The sequence below is a fragment of the Carassius auratus genome, chromosome 47, assembly GCF_003368295.1.
Source record: "Carassius auratus strain Wakin chromosome 47, ASM336829v1, whole genome shotgun sequence".
In the NCBI taxonomy this organism is placed as follows: Eukaryota; Metazoa; Chordata; class Actinopteri; order Cypriniformes; family Cyprinidae; genus Carassius; species Carassius auratus.
In genome coordinates, this window is record NC_039289.1 from 12676510 (window position 1) to 12694797 (window position 18288).

Consider the following 18288-nt stretch of genomic DNA (forward strand, 5'->3'; position numbering starts at 1 on the left):
TCTCTCTGAGCTGTGAGAAGAAGAGTAACTCTACTGGATGGAGAATGAGAAGATACACAGACCGTGGGCGGCTGGAAGATTGTTCATCATCAGTGTGGGGAACACAAACAGGATCTACATGTACAATCAGATCCACCAGCACAGGTGACACTGGAGTGTACTGGTGTGAGTCTGAATCTGGAGAGAAAACTCATCCTGTGAATATCACTGTACACCGTGAGTCTGTGTTTCTTTGTTTATTCAGTTCAGATAATACTGAATAGAAATAGATGGATTGTGTCTCAATTCATTCACCCACGCAATCTCATTCCTAAATATCAACGAGTCTACAAGACTATTAACTCTTTGAGTATTAAGTTTTGTCATTAAAAAAATAAAAATGATTGTGTTTCTCAGTTTATCCAGAATCATGGAGCCCTTGTTGGTCATTTACCCTCATGTCATTTAAACTAAAATAAATGTTTATTTGTTTACATGTATTTCATAACACCCCCCCCCCCCTCCCCACTCCACTAAGAAAATTTGCATCTATTCTCATCTTTGCTTTGACTTGTGTGTAATTGACTCTTGCAAATAACTAAATTAGCTTTTGGTCTGCACACACTATTAGATCTTCCTCATCTGTTTCTCTTGTTATTCCTGCTGTTCATTTCCTCCTGTGCTGCTCCTCGACTCTGGAAATCTCTTCCACACAGTGCTTGTGATAGTTATTATTTTCTTACTTTTCAAATCTTCATATTTTTGTTACTCAGCCAGTGTTTGTGGATCTGGTGGTGTGTGTACAGTGTGTCTTGATCCAAGGCCAATGAGTCTGAATTTGAAAAAAATAATTAATAGTATAATTTGTCTTTTGATAAAAAAGTGAAAAGGGGTCCCACAGACCCAAGCACCATACAAGGGTTAAATGATCTTTTCCTGATTAATTTTATTTTGTGGATTATTTTAATGTTGAATAGATGTTGCTTTGATTGTATTACTCCTTTTAATTTATGATTGTTGTCATTTGTAAGTTGTTCTTGTTTTGAATGGCAGCTCTAAAGAAAATGAATTATTATTATTATTATTATTATTGTTGTTGTTGTTATTATTATTATTATTATTGTTGTTGTTGTTGTTGTTGTCACCACACTGATTCTTACTCTTCATCAGCTGATGTTTGCTCTGTTTCTGTAGTTAATGTGATTCTGGAGAGTCCTGTTCATCCTGTGACTGAAGGAGAGACTCTGACTCTACACTGTTTATATCATTATTCAACTCCACCAAGCCTCAGAGCTGATTTCTATAAAGATGGGACACTCATCCAGAATAATATTACAGAGATGATCCTCTCTACTGTCTCAAAGTCAGACGAGGGTTTCTACTCCTGCAAACACAGAGAGAGAGGAGAGTCACCCGAGAGCTGGATCTCAGTCACAGGTGAGAGTAGGAACTGTAAACACTATTGAAATGTTTCTGTGTAATATACAGCACTAATATGACTGTACAATGTGTTGATCTCAGCTTCCTCCAGAACATCAGGATCTGATCTCAATCCTGTGATAGTTGGAGTGACTGCTGGACTCACAGTTTTGATCATTGTCATCTTGGTCCTGCTGTGGTGCTACAGAAACTACAAAGGTTCATCTTCTGCCAGATTAAGTATTATTGAAGCCAATTAAATATTGAGCTAGTGTTCACACCTCCCTTTTTAGAAAAGGGTGTAGTTTCAATATCCTGTTCTGATGATTTGTGCTCCCATTGAAACAGTAGGTAACATAATGTGACAAAAAAAATGCTACCCATCAGATTCTGCTTTATTAATGCCTACACCTACAGTACCCTTACAGTAATGCAAACACAGTAATTATGTGTTGTTCACACTGTTGGGAACGCTACTTCAAAAAAGTAATTAGTTATAGTTACTCACTACTTGTTCCAAAAAAGTAACTGAGTTAGTAACTGAATTACGCTATAATAAAAGTAACTCGTTACCAGGGAAAGTAACTATTTGCGTTACTGTAAAAAAAAAAAATGTTGCTTTATGTCAAATAATCTTTTTTTTTTTTAGCAGTTTTCACAAGTCATTTGAAATAAGTAGAAAAGAAAGGTGTTCGTACATAACTTTCGATATTTATTGCACGTTAACAGACAGCAAGAGTTTTATCCTGCACTTCCACGTATTATCTTTGTAAGAAAAGTGTTTTAGGCCACAAGCTTTGTAGATGCGTGTGTATCACATTACATGTACACATTACATGCACGTTCTTGCCTTTGACCGCAATGAATTTGAAGTAGTGCTTATATCTCTACCTTGAAAAAGCCAACCTTTCATCGGATTGCTCCTGACTCGCCATCTCTGCTGCTGTTGCTGCTGCGAATCTCGCGTGCGTGCGTGAGTGTGTGTTTGACGCCACTATGGACGCCGGTGGCGTAAAAACACTGGCTCTGATTGGCTACCATGAAACACATGACTCTGCCTTAGTCAATTATAATCGCTTATCTCGTTATTAACCCACCTCCTCACTCGCTGTGTGAAGGCGCGGTCACAGTAGACGTGCGAAATTATTTCCGACGCCGCTGCAAATATGGGCGGGAGCAAGATAAAACGGTCTCTCCTCAATTATCACAACATGGATTAATATGTGCTTGTACTGTGTCTTTTGCGACGGCGTTGAAAGCGTCTTATTATATTGTACTCTCTGCGATAAAAAATTATAAAACGTCTTCATTCAAATGTATCATCTGTTCCGGTTGACACTACAAACCATGCAGATTCTTTTTTATTTTATTTTTTATAATGTTTTAAATATGTATTATATAAAATAGGATGCTGCGCTACAGCTAAAGTTATATAGCGCTTCCTTCATTTTTGAAATTCTGTACAGAGAGGTCACGCAGTGACGTATCGATCTTCTACTGGTCCCACATCTTCACGTGATGCGAATTCGCAGGTCAGAGTTCACCAAACTTGAACTTTGGAATGCAGCGAAATGCGAAATTTTTCACATAAGCTTACGTTTCCGGTCTGACGCATTCGCATGCGTATAAATGGAAGTCAATGGAGAGAAAAGTGCAGTTCGACCGCCCCATGAGCCTGGGGTGCGTTCGGATTACATCGTCATCCGAAATCAACAAATCAATGCATAGTAACGCACCGCATTCATCTTCCAGTAATGTTAACGGCGTTATAACGACGGGAAAAGTAATTAGTTAGATTACTCCGTTACTGAAAAAATAACGTTGTTACCTAACGCCGTTATTTTAAACAGTGTTATTCCAAACACTGGTTGTTCAGCAGGAAAGAATGATGCAATACTGATGTGCACATGCACAAGTGAGCCCTGGTTAGACAATCTGATGGGGTAAGATGAAACGTTAGGACACCTGGCATAATAATGCTGGCCTTTGCAAATAACAACTGTTATTACAAGCTCTTTACAGAAAACACACTTGTTTTATAATCAGTTAATCTGATTTTACTGTGCATAACAAATGTGTGTTTATGAAATACACAGATGGGGAGCATGGAGAGATGAAAAAATAATGATATAGCTGGACTTCTATTTATGCTAATTCTGGTAGGATGTGAAGTCAGCGTCACTGAAAACAGACAGAGACGATTGTAGCGTTAGCTTTAGCTAATTGATCCTCTTCCAGAAGCAATTTTTACACAACTCCAGCTCTGAACTTACCCTCGATTGTGAGGCTGTCCGAAGTAAAATGATTGGCACAAATATATAGGACTTTAATATTATTTTTTTTGTGGATATATTTCCAGGACATTTCCTTTGAAAATTAAAAGTAAGCACTGTGTCAGTTTTCTGGCAGTGTAGATGCTACTAGACATATTACTGCCCTCCAAAGGTCAAAGTTTGAACTAAACTCTTATATACAGTCCTGTTTAATACAAAAACTGAAGAAATGTCACTATGATAAAACAAAGAAGTAACAGAAACCACTTCAACTCCAAAAAGTGCTTTTATTTTTATACTTTTTGCACTCGAGGAAAACATGCCCTTCTGTTTCTACTGTTTGGTTGTATAGAAAAATAATGTCTACCCTTCATTTCCTTTCCCATCCTCTCTTCCATTCTTTTATTAAGTCCTCTTTGCTTTAAAACACTGCAGCCACACAACTGTGTTCAAACACTTTATAAAAGTGTTTTTCTTCTTTGCATAATAGGAGATTAAAGTCATTTTTGACCCCCTTATTTTTCCTGAACAGTTTCTGTTTGTCTAGGTGGAAGATCTCAGTCTCTCTCTCGTGTCGGTCAACAGAAGAACAGCAGTCAGACATCAGAGAAGAACCAGAGTGAAGATGTATATACAGCACTCACGTCTGGTCAGTCTGTACTCATTAACCTTAAATATTTGACCATTAGTCTTTACAAAATGAGGTTATTAAATAGTTTCCACCTCTTCTAAAGCAATTTGATATAATTCAGTTTCATTTCATTATCAATAATGCATAAAATATTTCACATGTAACTTATAATGTTAATAGCACATGACATATTTAGCTGACTTGAGCTATAATCTGTGTCAACATGAAAGCAGTATTTTTCTGTGGGCTTAAATTCTTATGATACATTAATTTATTACAGGAACTGCTCATATTTATGACTCTCTTGATGCCACAAGAAATAAAGACATAAGCACAGGTAACTAATGATGTTACAGAAGGTAATTATGTCAAGTTGATAATTTAATAATGCAGTAGTTCTTTTATAAGTCATCACATCTATCTTATATTTTACTGGGATATTTGCGGAGCAAATTCATTCAAAACAAATGTCTTTTTCTTTTCTCTGTTATTCATTGTAGACATTGTAAGTGGACGTACTGTAAGAAAAAATAACCAGGACATTGAAGATCTCAATGAAGATGATTATTACAACACAGCAAAGACAAAGTACATGTGACCTTGGGTTAGACCTTGGGTCTAAATGAACCACTAACATCCTAAGCTCAAACATTTTACACAGTTATAGTTTACTGTCCTTAATATAAATGAAGTTGCTCCTGTTGTAACAGCTGTGCTCTGTATGTTAATGACGTTCTGACTCCTAATAGTCTGAGATGGTTCTCGGTGTCCCACACCTGCTCCCATTATACAACTGGTCACCATTTACTCAGGATGTGATCATCTCAAATGATCTAGAAACAACATAATGATTGACTTTCTTCTTTCTACAATAAGCCATTTTAGGAAATGAGCAGGATTAAACATCTATTGTGGAGTAGAATCTGGGTCGGGGCAGACTATAGTTTCTTCCAGTCCCATCACAGCATCACACTCACTCCTATTACACAGATTACACATCCCTTCATCCCTTGGCAAAAGGAAATACACACATTTACTTGGGATTGGGAGAAGAGTAACTGAGAAACACAAAAAATGTTTTTATGTGTGTTCTGTCCCTTTTATCAGTGTTTACATCCTTTATCCACATGTGTGCATTCAGCAGACAATGTTCTGCATTGGAGTATTCTGAATATTCTGAATGGTGTATTATTCATTGGAATTGTGTTGTTGAGGAAATTATGCAATTGTCCTATTGCACGTTTGCCTATTTCTTTATATGTAATACTTTTGTATTGCATCTACATATATTGTAAGTATTTTGATTTGTAAAGTGGTTTATTAAGAAGAACACCACACGTTATATTATAATTATTTAAAAATAATAATTGAGCAAATATTTATAGCATATAATAGCAAAATTATAGCTATAAATGAAACATTAGTAAGAGCTTTGCTAAGGAAAAATGATGAAAAGTGATGTTACCGTAGAATGCTGTGTTGCAGACTCAGAACAGCAGGCATCAAATAAGAAAGAGTAGAAATATGAAAAATGAAAATGGAAGGCTTCTTATAGAGAGCTTCTTAGGGTATTTCCAGACCTCATGACGTCACAAGACACTGGAATCCACCTGCTGTCTACAAGGGACTGAAGTGAAATGAAGAAACCAGATACTGGTTCTGTGGAACAGCTTCTCCGGTGCCAGTGGTCTTGAGATCGATGCCTCTAAACAAACGAGCAAATTATATATCTTTGTTTTTATTTTTTATACTGTATATATATATATATATATATATATATATATATATATATATATATATATATATATATATATATATATATATATATTAGTATTTTTGTATTTATACAATAAACATATGCTTAACTATAACTAAGAAGCTCGCCTGCCAAAAGACTCTGATTTCTAAACTTGAGCAGAACAGACTTTTTAAAGGGGGGGTGAAATGCTCGTTTTCACTCAATATCCTGTTAATCTTGAGTACATATAGAGTAGTACTGCATCCTTCATAAATCCAAAAAGTCTTTAGTTTTATTATATTCATAAGAGAAAGATAGTCTGTACCGTTTTTTTCCGGAAAAACACGACCGGCTGGAGGCGTGACGTGTGGGCGGAGCTAAAGAATCACGAGCGCGAATAGGCTTTTGCGTTGAGAGCGTTTGGAAACTGTGACATTACCGTGAGGGAAAAACCATCATCCAAAACAAACCATGGCTAACAGTCAGATTCAGCCGTTTATTTATGATCCAGAATCAGATCCAGAGGCTGAAACTGAACGAAAGCAGCAGTAGCAACGACTCGCTCCGAGCGGGGCTTGAACCCGGGTCTCTGGCATGGGAGGTGGACGCACTAACAAGGAGGCAGAGATATTTGAAGAAGTTTTACTCACCGCCTGTGGTTCCAACACACGATCGTGACCCTTTTTCCTTGGGATTGCATCATCCTTAAGAAATAAACGATACGCAAATCCGTCGTCAAACTGGGCCTTGTTTGTAAAACAATCATCTTCGAAATGCAGGGAACACACAAAAACACTTGCACAACTCCGTTGATGCTCTGTAGAAATAAACTCCATCCACTGGTCCCTTAATGCTGTTTTTTTTTGGTTATCTGTGCAGGGTTTTTTTGCCTTGGCAACCAAAAACACACTTCTTTTGTGACTTTTCGTGACGCTCTCGCTCTGATCAGTGAATGTCTGTTGTGCTCTCAGTGCTCTGCTATACGGGAGCGCGCGGTCTTCCGGCAGAAGTGTCCTCAGGACCCATATAAGGAAATTCCGCTCCATCTAACGTCACACAGAGCCATACTCCAAAAAAACTTTCCGAAACTTGTGACAAACCGGAAGGAGTATTTTGGGAACAAAAATACTCCTTCAAACGTACAACTTAATTTTTGAAACTGACAGCAGAGACACTAGGAACCTGTGGCAGGGGATACAGACTATTACGGACTACAAGCCCCCACCACGGACCTGTAGCAGCAACATCTCTCTGCTGAACAAGCTGAACACCTTGTTCGCTCGCTTTGAGCAACAAAACAGCACCACTCCCGGCGACCAGGTGATGGAGCTGACCCCAGACAGCATGAGGAGCAGGATCAATGCATCCTTCAGCGGGATCAATGCACACAAAGCTCCGGGTTCTTACAACATCCCTGGGCATGTACTGAGAGACTTAAGAAGAACTCACTTATGTCTTTACAGACATTTTTAACATCTCACTGAGTCAGGCTGTTGTTCCCACATGTTTCAAAACTACCACAATCATTTCAGTTCCGAATGTAATGGGGTGGAGGTAGCATTAGTCGTGGCTCCATACTAGGCATGCTTGGGACTACAAATGTGTTGGACTACAGATCCCATGAGTCCAAGTACTATAAAGGGGGAAATTAAATTTTCTGGCCTTTCTCTTTGTGGGACCATGTGCTGAGTAGGAGAAGCTGTATGGTATGTTTCAACGCTTTGTGATAATGAAACTAGTCGTTGCCTTGTGAACATTATTAAAGTAAATTGTGGAAGTAAGGGTTGTGACTCATGGTTATGGTTAGTGTGGTCCATTTTAACATGTGTTTGTTTGTTTGTTTTATAGCATGCTTAAAGTATATATACTGGTGGATGCCTCAGAAATTGAGTAGATTCATTCATTAACACAGGTATTGATCTTAATTGAATATTGGAGTACGTGAGGTTTGCTTTTTTTGTTTATTTGTCTTCGTTTTGTTTTAATCAACCAAAGACAAAGGGGTTCCCATTCTTGTATGCATGGTTGACTCTCTGAAGTTGATTGGGCACAATTTGTAGTGGTTTGAGTCAAGTGGGTGTTGTTTTTCTATTACACTTGTAGTGTTATAGGTTTTGTGTTGTGATTTGAGTGTACTCTTTAATAGTGGAATTGCCATTGTATGGGATTGGGGAACCCTATGGTCTGTAGTGGGTTAAACCTTTGTGTTCTTTTCATTTCTTTGCCACTTCTTATTACCATTTGTGTTTAATAAATTGGTTTGTGCTTGCAAGGAAACACACTGTGGTTGTTGCCCTTGTTTTACACCTTCCCCATTACACGAAGAAGCCATCTCCATCCTGCTTCAATGACTACCGTCCTGTTGCACTTACTACCATCCTCATGAAGGGCTTTGAACGGCTAGTCATGCACCACATCAAGTCTGCCCTCCCTCCCTCCCTGGACCCCTTCCAGTTTGCATATCAGTCTAACTGGTCGACCGATGATGCCATCTCCACTGCCGTCCACGCAGCACTCACACATCTGGACAAAAAGGACTCATGTGTCAGAATGCTGTTCATTGACTTCAGTTCAGCATTCAACACAATCATCCCTCAACAGCTCATTTACAAACTGGTCCAACTGGAGCTCAACACTTCGCTGTGTAACTGGCAGTTGGACTTTCTGACTGGAAGACCTCAGGCAGTACGGGTCGGCAGCAACACATCCAGCACCATCACACTGAACACTGGGGCCCCCCCAAGGATGGAGCCCCCTCCTCTTCACTCTGCTGACCCACGACTGCACACCGTCACACAACTCCAACCTCTTCATTAAGTTTGCAGATGACACGACTGTGGCGGGTCTCATTAGCAACAGATATGAGACAAACTACAGGAGCGAGGTGGGCTGCCTGGCCGTGTGGTGCAGGGAAAACAATCTCTCTCTGAACGTGGAGAAGATTGTTGTTGACTTCAGAAGAACGCACACTCAGCACGTTCCTCTGACCATTAACGGTGAGACTGTGGAGAGAGTCAGCAGCACCAAGTTCCTGGGTGTGCACATCACACAGGACCTCTCCTGGACTGAAAACACAGCAGCACTGGCCAAGAAACTGTATATAACTGTATATAAACTATATAACCATATAACTGGTGTTCTGTGTGTTAGGCCCGTGTCAGGAGGCTGGCCGTACTAGAGCCTTGGTGGTGTTTGGAGCACTGAGATTGTATTGCCCCTTGTGATCACTTGCCTCACGTGTGTGTGTGTGTGTGGTGTTAAGAATAATCACTTTACAGCTAGCCTACCTGGCCACGGGTAAGTTTGTCATTTTGTTTTGTGTGTATTGTATTGAATGTAGTTGTTTAGCTCTATTGAGCTACATTTTTAGTCTTAAGTGTTCTGATTAGGGATGCACGATATTGGATTTTGGCCGATATTCGATATGCCGATATTTTCTAAATAATTTTGGCCGATGCCGATACCGATATCGATATATATACAGATATATACTGATATATTTACAAATATATACTGATATATTTAAACTTTAATTTTACTGAAGAGAAATCCATGTATTTCTTCTGTACTGATTCTACCATAAATTTATTATTTTACAAATGTAGACAGACATTCACATCTGAAAAACAGGTCAATTATTTCACTTGGAGAATATCGGTTTGGCTCATCGGCAGAAATATTCATATCGGCCGATACCGATAATGGTCATTTTAAGCTTTTATCGGCCGATACCGATGTTGTGCCGATATTATCGTGCATCCCTAGTTTCCATCTATGGACCTGGCCCTCTGTCCCTCCTCCTGATCCTCCGCCGGTCCACCTCCCTCCTGGGTTCCTTGTCTTTGTCTTTCTCTCTGTTTCTCTCTAAGGACCTGGCCATCCGTCCCTCCCCCTGATCCTCCGCCAGTCCTTCTCCCTCCTGGGCTCCTTGTTTTTGTGTTTGCACTTCTTGTCTCTGTTTCCCCATTTCAGCTGGTCCTCACGTCTCTGTTTCCCCATTTTACCTGGCCCTCCGTCCCTCCCCCTGGTCCTCCGCTGCTCCACCTCTCTCCTGGTCTCTTTGTGTCTTTGGTTTCTTCTTGGGTTCGGGTGGAGCATCTGGTAGCTGCTCCATGGAGGAGGGTGTAATGTTACGCTGTCTGGTCTCTGTTTCCCTGGGTTTCCACTAGTGGGCTCACTTCCCCTTAGGCACCTCACCGTAGGCACTACAATTCCCACTAGCCTTGTCCCAGTACGTCACAGTAATTGCACTCCTGTTAATTGCACCAGGTGTCTTCACTTATTAGCCATTAGCCTCCCTATATTAACCAGTCTTTTCCTGTTGTCTGCATGGAGTCCTTTCCTTCCGTTTCTTTCTGTACCCAGTATTCTCGTCTTCTGAGATTCCTCACATTCCGAGTTCCTGTTCCTGTTCCTTCCCTTTTTGTTATTTTTTGGATTGTTTTCTGGTTTTGACCCCAGCTTGTTTGGATTACGATTTGGATTACCCTAAATAAACATACCTGCAATTGGATCTCTCTCTCCCTGTGTTTCACTGGGTCACAATCGTCACAGAGCAATGCTTATTATAGTTCAAAACAAACAGTTGAAGTTATTATGCGAGTTGACTCAAGTCAGTATGTACATGTGCACAGCTGCAATTGCATCACCGTAACATCAAGTGGACTTTTGAAGCTGAAATAATTAGTGGATTAAGCTTGGACTTGGAATAACGAGCGGAATAACGTGGAAAACGTTCTTGTCGGAGAATAGTAATGCATAACAGTCAGGTACAATGAAGAGAGACTATGGCTCCTTAAATTAGGTAAGCAACAGGTTTATTGCCTTGCAATTGCAATGTAATAGCAATTTAAGGTGGAATATGTGACAATCGGGTACAGGCGGGTCTGTGTCTTCCCGGCGGGTTCGGGTCCAGCTTTTAAATAATAGACGGGTCCGGGTTGGTTCTGTGTAGTACATTACAGGTCTCTTTCGGGTTCGGGATCAAATTTTTGGACCCATGAAAACCTCTAACCTAAACATTACATTTAACCTAAACTAATTTAAGCTTTGTCAGTTTAAACATTTAAAAGCCAAAGGACGCAAGCCTGCACACGCAGTGAGAAGAATTGTGCATGCACTTACCCGAAGCGTGCAAACCTGTGCCTCAGAAAGCACGCAAATATAAGCTCTCTCTGAAGTATTGTGTTAAAATGGACAAATTCAAACAAAAATTATGTCAAAAGGCCCATCTTGGTAAGTATCCTACAGCAAACATAGCCGGCTGAACATAGGCTTGCTGTATCAGTGCATTCTCTTAAAGTGTTTATATTAAACGAACAGCAACAACAAAGAAATCACTCACTGATCTTGATTAAAAAGCTTTTGTAAATTTAATAAAGAATTAATTTTAATTTATACAGTCCAACATGCAATGCTGTTTTACATTTGATTACTTTATTCAATTTCTGTACCTAAAATCTTATGCTAGACATGACTTTGCTTGTAGTTAGATAGAATATTCTTCTTCTTTTTTTTAATTAGAATGTATAGTTTTTTTCATAAACATAGCACATACCGAACTGTACCATAACTCTGAAACCTTGAAATAAAACCGAACCGTGAAACAGTTGAATTAGACAAAAAAAATCTTATACATTGCAATCCTTGGCATGTTTGTGTGCTGCTGTGCATCCCTGTTTGGATAAGCAGTGTGTACGCTCTTTAAATAACAAAGAAAAAAAATTGCACGAGACTTTAGACCAAGTTTGAGCTGGTCTATGGCGCAGTCTATTTTCAGCTCCTTAAAATAGCAATGTGCCTGAACACACCTCTTTTTTAGACCAGCACGCCCATGGGCGCAAAAATGAGCGCAAATGCATTTGCTAATTAAACGATGTGGCGCTGGATGGGGAAATGCGAATGGCACCAGACTGAAACTAGCAAACAGACTTGCGCTGCACCTTGTGTCGCATTGTGCCAGGTTAGTTAAAGGGCCCAGCATCTCGTCAACATAGCGGAAGTGGCAACATCAAGAATAAAAGTAAAGCCTTAAGTTAATAAAAGTTAAGGAAGTAGTAAACCGAAAGCGCTCTGCCAACGTGTCAGAATAAAAGTCACCATTTGGTGTTTGCAAAGTTTTCATTATTTTCTGTTAAATAAATACGTCAGCAGTCCGGCCGACCCCTTTGTCCTCTTCCTTGCTGCACATGAACTTACTACACTGGTGCCGAAACCCGGGAAGGAAGAAGGACCGCCGCCGCCATTAAAGCCTGTCCTCCATGCCGCTTGCGGATATCATCGCCTCCCTCGCGGTTCTGCACCGCGAACAACACCAGGCCCTGCTTGACCTGAGGACCGATCAGGAGAGACGCTTCCAGGCCATCGTTCAGGCCCAGCAGGAGGGCCGCGAGAGGTTCCGGAGCTGGATTGATCGGCAGGTTCGTCCTTCCTGGAGCTGTTCGAAAAGTCGGCGGAGGCCTGCAGGTGACCCCGCGAGCAGTAACGGCTGCGCCTCATTTCCCTGCTCTCCGGCGAGGTGGCCGCACAACAACTTCCGGTGGCGATCCTCCTGGTCTTCAACGACCTGAAGAGGGCCATCATCCAGCAGGATTGGCCGGTCCCCAGAGCAACATCGCCAGCGCTTCCGGTCCCTGGACTTGGGCGAGGCCGGCCGACCCTTCGCGATGGCCCAACAGCTCCGAGACTCCTGCCACAAGTGGCTACTGGCCGAGGGAAGTGACGTGGAGCATGTCGTCGACCTGGTGGTGCTGGAGCAGTTCATCGCTCGGCTTCCCAAGAAGACAGTCGAGTGGGTCCAGTGCCACCGCCCCACATCGCTGGACTCGACCATCCATCTCTCTCTCTCCTTCTCTCTCTCCCCCCTCTCTCTCTCGCCCTGTCCCTCTCCCTAGGTCCCGTCCACCCGGCCCTCCTCGTGTCCCGCCCCAGGGGCGGGGTGGGATCGAACATGGACACTTCGTGAGCCCAAGGGCCCCTGCCTGGCGGTGGGGACAGTGCTTCCGTTTCTCCGCTCTCTCCGCGCCAATTCTCCAATCCACTCCCTGCCACTGGGGCGGCCGGTAGGTCTGGGCTGGCCTGTTCGCGTTGCGGGTACCCCGAGCATTTCGTGGACAGGTGTCCAGTGATGGAGGCGACATCCCGGAGGTCCCACAGGTCACCCCCGGTCAGGCTGGCGAGTACCAAATACCTGTAAGTATCAAGGGGGGTACATATCCGGCCTTGGTGGATTCAGGATGCAACCAAACCTTAATCCATCAAAGCCTGATTCAACCGGGGGCATTGGATACAAGCGGCGTGGTTAAGGTGCGGTGCGTACGCGGGGATGTGGTGGAGTATTTGGTTGTCCCAATTATTATTCAATTCCGGAGACAAAAGCATAGTGTAGAGGTGGCGGTTAGTCCTCACCTTCGGCATCTGATAATTTTGGGAACGAATTGGCCCGCGTTTACGGTTTTATTGGGGTCGTTATGTGCGGATGCCTCTTGGGGAAATAAGGCACGGAAGGACACCGCGCGGGTACAGGTGGGAGAAACTGAGCCAGGACCGCTGGGGTCTGCTTCAGAGGAACTGAACTAAATCGGGAGACTGATTCTCTCGGAGCGTGATGACTTTCCTCTGGAGCAGTCTCAGGATGAGACGTTAAAGCATGCATTTCAACAGGTCTGCTCCATCGATGGCCAGCCTCTCCAACCTCCCTCCCGCTCACCTATCCGTATTTTGCCATTTTAAAAGACCGGTTGGACAAAGTGAATACAACCCAATTGTTAATTCAGAAGAGCCGCAGGGAAATGCTTTTCCATGCGGCACATTCTAACCCTATGGCGGGCCATTTGGGACAGGGAGCAACACTAAATCGCCTCATGACCCGTTTCTTTTGGCCGTGCATTCATGACAACGTGCGCAGGTGGTGCGCATCTTGTCCGGAATGTAAGTTGGTGAACCCACCGGCCGCCCCAAAAGCGCCTTTGCGCCCTCTTCCCTTAATGCAGGTCCCCTTCGAGAGAATTGGTATGGACCTCATCGGGCCATTAGAGCCATCGGCACGAGCACATTGCTTTGCATTAGTCATAGTAGATTATGCAACACGATATCCTGAAGCGGTGGCCCTCCGCAACATTTCCACTAAAAGTGTTGCGGATGCCCTGTTTCGTCTTATCTCCCGGGTGGGGGTTCCAAAAGAAATCCTCACCGATCAGGGCACCGCATTTATGTCACGTACGCTACGCGAACTGTACAGAATGTTGGGCATTAAATCGATTCGAACTAGCATCTATCACCCACAAACTGACGGCCTGGTCGAAAGATTTAATCACACACTTAAATCCATGATCCGTAAGTTCGTTCACGAAGACGCCAAAAATTGGGAAAGGTGGCTAGAGCCCTTGTTATTCGCTGTGCGAGAGGTCCTGCAAGCCTCCACGGGGTTTTCCTCCCGCGAACTTCTCTATGGACGCCAGCCCCTGGGGGTGCTCGATGTACTGAGAGAAACTTGGGAGGAGGGACCATCTCAGGGCAAAAACGAAATTCAGTATGTGCTGGACTTGAGAACAAAACTCCACACATTGGGGCGGCTATCACTGGAGAATTTGTTACAAGCCCAGGACCGCCAGAGGCAGCTGTATAACAAGGGAACTAGGTTACGCAAATTTGCACCGGGAGAGAAAGTACTTGTATTACTCCCAACGTCGAGCTCTAAATTAATGGCTAAGTGGCAGGGATGGTTTGAGGTCGCACGACAGGTCGGAGATCTCGATTATGAGGTAATACGGTCCGATAGGAACGGGTCCCGTCAGATCTACCACCTCAACCTCCTTAAAGAATGAAATGAGGCGGAATCAGTGATGTTGGCAACGGTGATTGGGGGGGGGGGGTGATCTCGGGCCAGAGGCAAATATCAAACCACAATCCCTCACCCTGGCTCCAGGTGGAGATCACCTCTCACCGTCCCAACTCAATGATTTAACGAAATTGCAGGCAGAGTTTGCCGACGTCTTCTCGCCCCTACCGGGCCATACTAACCTCATTCAGCACCATATCGAGACCGAGCCGGGCGTGGTAGTGTGCAGCCGGCCGTATCGTTTACCTGAGCACAAGAAAAAAGTAGTTCAGGCTGAATTAGGCACTATGCTGGACATGGGGGTAATAGAAGAATCTAATAGTAACTGGGCGAGCCCGATAGTTTTAGTTCCGAAAACGGACGGCTCAGTGTTCTGTGTAGATTACCGCAAGGTGAATGCTGTGTCGAAATTCGACGCATATCCAATGCCACGGGTTGACGAGTTGCTTGATCGGCTAGGCACGTCTCGTTTTAATTCGACATTGGACTTAAAAAAGGGCTACTGGCAGATCCCCTTGTCGCCATTGTCCAAAGAAAAGACAGCTTTCACAATGCTGTTTGGATTACACCAATTTTTTACCCTTCTGCTTGGCTTGTTCGGGCCCCAGCTACCTTTCAGCACCTCATGGATAGGATTCTGCGGCCCCATGCTGCATATGCAGCTGCCTACCTGGATGATATCATTATATTTAGTAATGATTGGCAGCGGCATATGCAGCATCTGAGGGCTGTCCTGAGGTCGCTGAGGGGAGCGGGGCTCACGGCCAACCCAAAGAAGTGTGCGGTTGGGCGTGTGGAAGTAAGATATCTGGGCTTCCACTTGGGTATCCCCAAATTGATAAGACAGCCGCTATTGCGACCTGCCCGCGTCCCAAGACCAAAAAGGAGGTAAGGCAGTTCTTGGGGCTGGCGGGATATTATAGACAGTTTATTCCTAATTATTCGGACCTCACCAGCCCTTTGACTGACCTTACTAAAAAGGACGGAGCCGTCCTTACTGGACGGAGCCGTGTCAGCAGGCCTTTACTCAGGTCAAGGCTGCTCTGTTGCTGACAGACACGTCTGACAGGGGGCTGGGGGCAGTCCTGTCCTAGGAGATACATTAGCCGGAAGCTCTCGAAGAGAGAGGCTAAGTACAGCACCATCGAAAAAGAATGCCTTGCCATAAGATGGGCCGTCCTCACCCTCCGCTATTATCTCCTGGGGCGGGAGTTCACCCTCTGTTCGGACCACGCTCCGCTGCAGTGGCTCTACCGTATGAAGGATACCAATGCGCGGATGACTGGTTGGTATCAAACTCTTCAGCCTTTTAAATTCAAGGTGATCCACAGGCCAGGTGTTCAGATGGTGGTGGCCGACTTCCTCTCCAGAAGTGGGGGGGAGGGGCTGCAGGCCGGATGGCTCCCCGGCCTGAGACGGGCGGTGGGGGTATGTGGCAGGGGGGGCGTTGTTTAGCAAAGTCTGCAGCGGGAGAGAGAATCAGGAGACGAGCAGTAAGTGAGTGGTTTGGGTAAAAATTATCATCACCTGTTTCTGTGTGGAGAGAGTATAAAACGCCAGGAGAGATGGAAGCAAGTGAGAGAGAGACGGACTGCTTACCCGAACCGGAGACGGAAACCGGAAGTATTAAACCGAAAGCGCTCTGCCAACGTGTCAGAATAAAAGTCACCATTTGGTGTTTGCAAAGTTTTTGTTATTTTCTGTTAAATAAATACGTCAGCAGTGCGGCCGATCCCTTTGTCCTCTTCCTTGCCGCACACGAACTTACTACAGATACACACTGTTCATTGCGTCAGTCATTCATTCTCTGCTATTTCTGTCAATAAACCTGCTTACCCTTTACTTCCTGTTGTCTCCAGCTTGATCTGTGACTGAAGACCAGAACCATAACAGATACCTCCATAGATCCCCGATCACCCACTCCACTCACACCTCTCCAGCACCAACTCCTCAAACTGCCTCTGTCAGTACCATGGCCATGACTCCTTCCTTTGTGGGCAGAGCAATAACACGGGTGAAGGCAATATGGAATGCCAATAACCTCATAATGAATTCTTATGAAGCATTTAATAACCATTTCAAGGACGGGTGTGGCTATGCTACAGGAGAGCTTTCTGTGACTGACGAACTACTGTGGCTTATCAGCCTGCCACACTCATGAATCTGCCCACTAGTTTGCAGCACCCGCAGCAAGTTCCAGTTCCAGCAGTACCAGAGCCCATGCAGGTGGATTTTACAAGGCTCTCTCCCTCTGAACGTGCTCACCATCTTGCAGTAGGTCTCTGCCTCTTTTGTGCAGCCATGAACCATTACATCAGAACCTGCCCTGTCCAACCATCATCAAGGGCTATTTGACCAAGAAGAAGAGTGATTCCTTCAGTGTGAATCTACAATTTTCATAGTCATGAAAATAAAGAAAACTCTTTGAATGAGAAGGTGTGTCCAAACTTTTGTTCTGTACTGTATGTAAAATAAAATCAACAATGCAGTAAAAAAAAGTGGACAGCAAGGAAGGGGTTACACTCTAAAACATCAAGCATGTAAAATGGATACATCCACTCACTCACACTTACACACACTCACATAACCATATAGCCAAAATGAGTCAGAAGACTGAAAAAAGGTTAAAATTAGACCAGACCCAGAAGGATTAAGATCTGATAAAGCATTCCTGTTAATCTTTGTCATATATTTATAGAATTTTAATGTTTTTCAGGTTTGAATATAGTAATAATAATGCAATATATATATATATATATATATATATATATATATATATATATATATTAGAGGTGGGCATAGATTAATTTTTTTAATCTAGATTAATCTCACTGTGATCTTGAAATTAATCTAGATTAATCTAGATCAAAATGGCTCATTCGAGTTCTGCCGAAGGCATTCAGAATATGTGTTACCCAAACAAAATTGACAAACAGTAAGTCTTTGACAAGGGGTTTATCAAGCTAGGTGGTGCATTAGAAAAGGGGCTCATCTCCTGTTTCCAAAATGCATCACAAAGTGCTTGAAAAAGCTATAAACTAATTCCACATTGCACAAGGTGCAAACAACATTACTCCTGTTTCACACAAATGTTTAAGTTTTTTTTTTAAAAATGTTTAAGTACAGAAACCAAATAATAGCACTGGATAGTCTTCAATTTAAAAATGAAATATACAATCAAACCTACATTTATTCAGACACCTCCAACATTTCTCACATTATTACAGTTTTGCTATATATATATATCAAAAATTATATCTGGTTTCTGAATAATTTTTGGTTTGACTGTTAAAACTACAAAGAAATTCAGTCAAGAGCAGTGAGTGATTTTCATTTTCATTTTCTTGGATTAACATTACAGCAGCCAGTAGCTAAATTAGGTGCGGTCACTTTAAGAGACCATGAACAC

The 18288-nt window shown here is 42.9% G+C and overlaps 1 protein-coding gene across 4 annotated transcripts in view; it reads left to right on the forward strand.

Moving 5' to 3' along the window:
• Positions 1–18288, forward strand: part of LOC113065145 (Fc receptor-like protein 5) — a 325078-nt gene that overhangs the window by 126600 nt on the left and 180190 nt on the right. For 2 of the 4 annotated variants that reach the window (XM_026236361.1, XM_026236357.1), the window contains 3 exons: positions 4219–4320; positions 4583–4639; positions 4803–6037. The exons of 1 other annotated variant lie outside the window; for it this stretch is intronic. In XM_026236361.1, the coding sequence (XP_026092146.1) occupies positions 4219–4320; positions 4583–4639; positions 4803–4900 (257 nt within the window). In that variant the 3' untranslated portion in view covers positions 4901–6037. Of the gene's footprint in view, positions 1–4218; positions 4321–4582; positions 4640–4802; positions 6038–18288 lie in introns of those variants that run through there. One more of the 4 variants, XM_026236358.1, reaches the window with a different exon arrangement.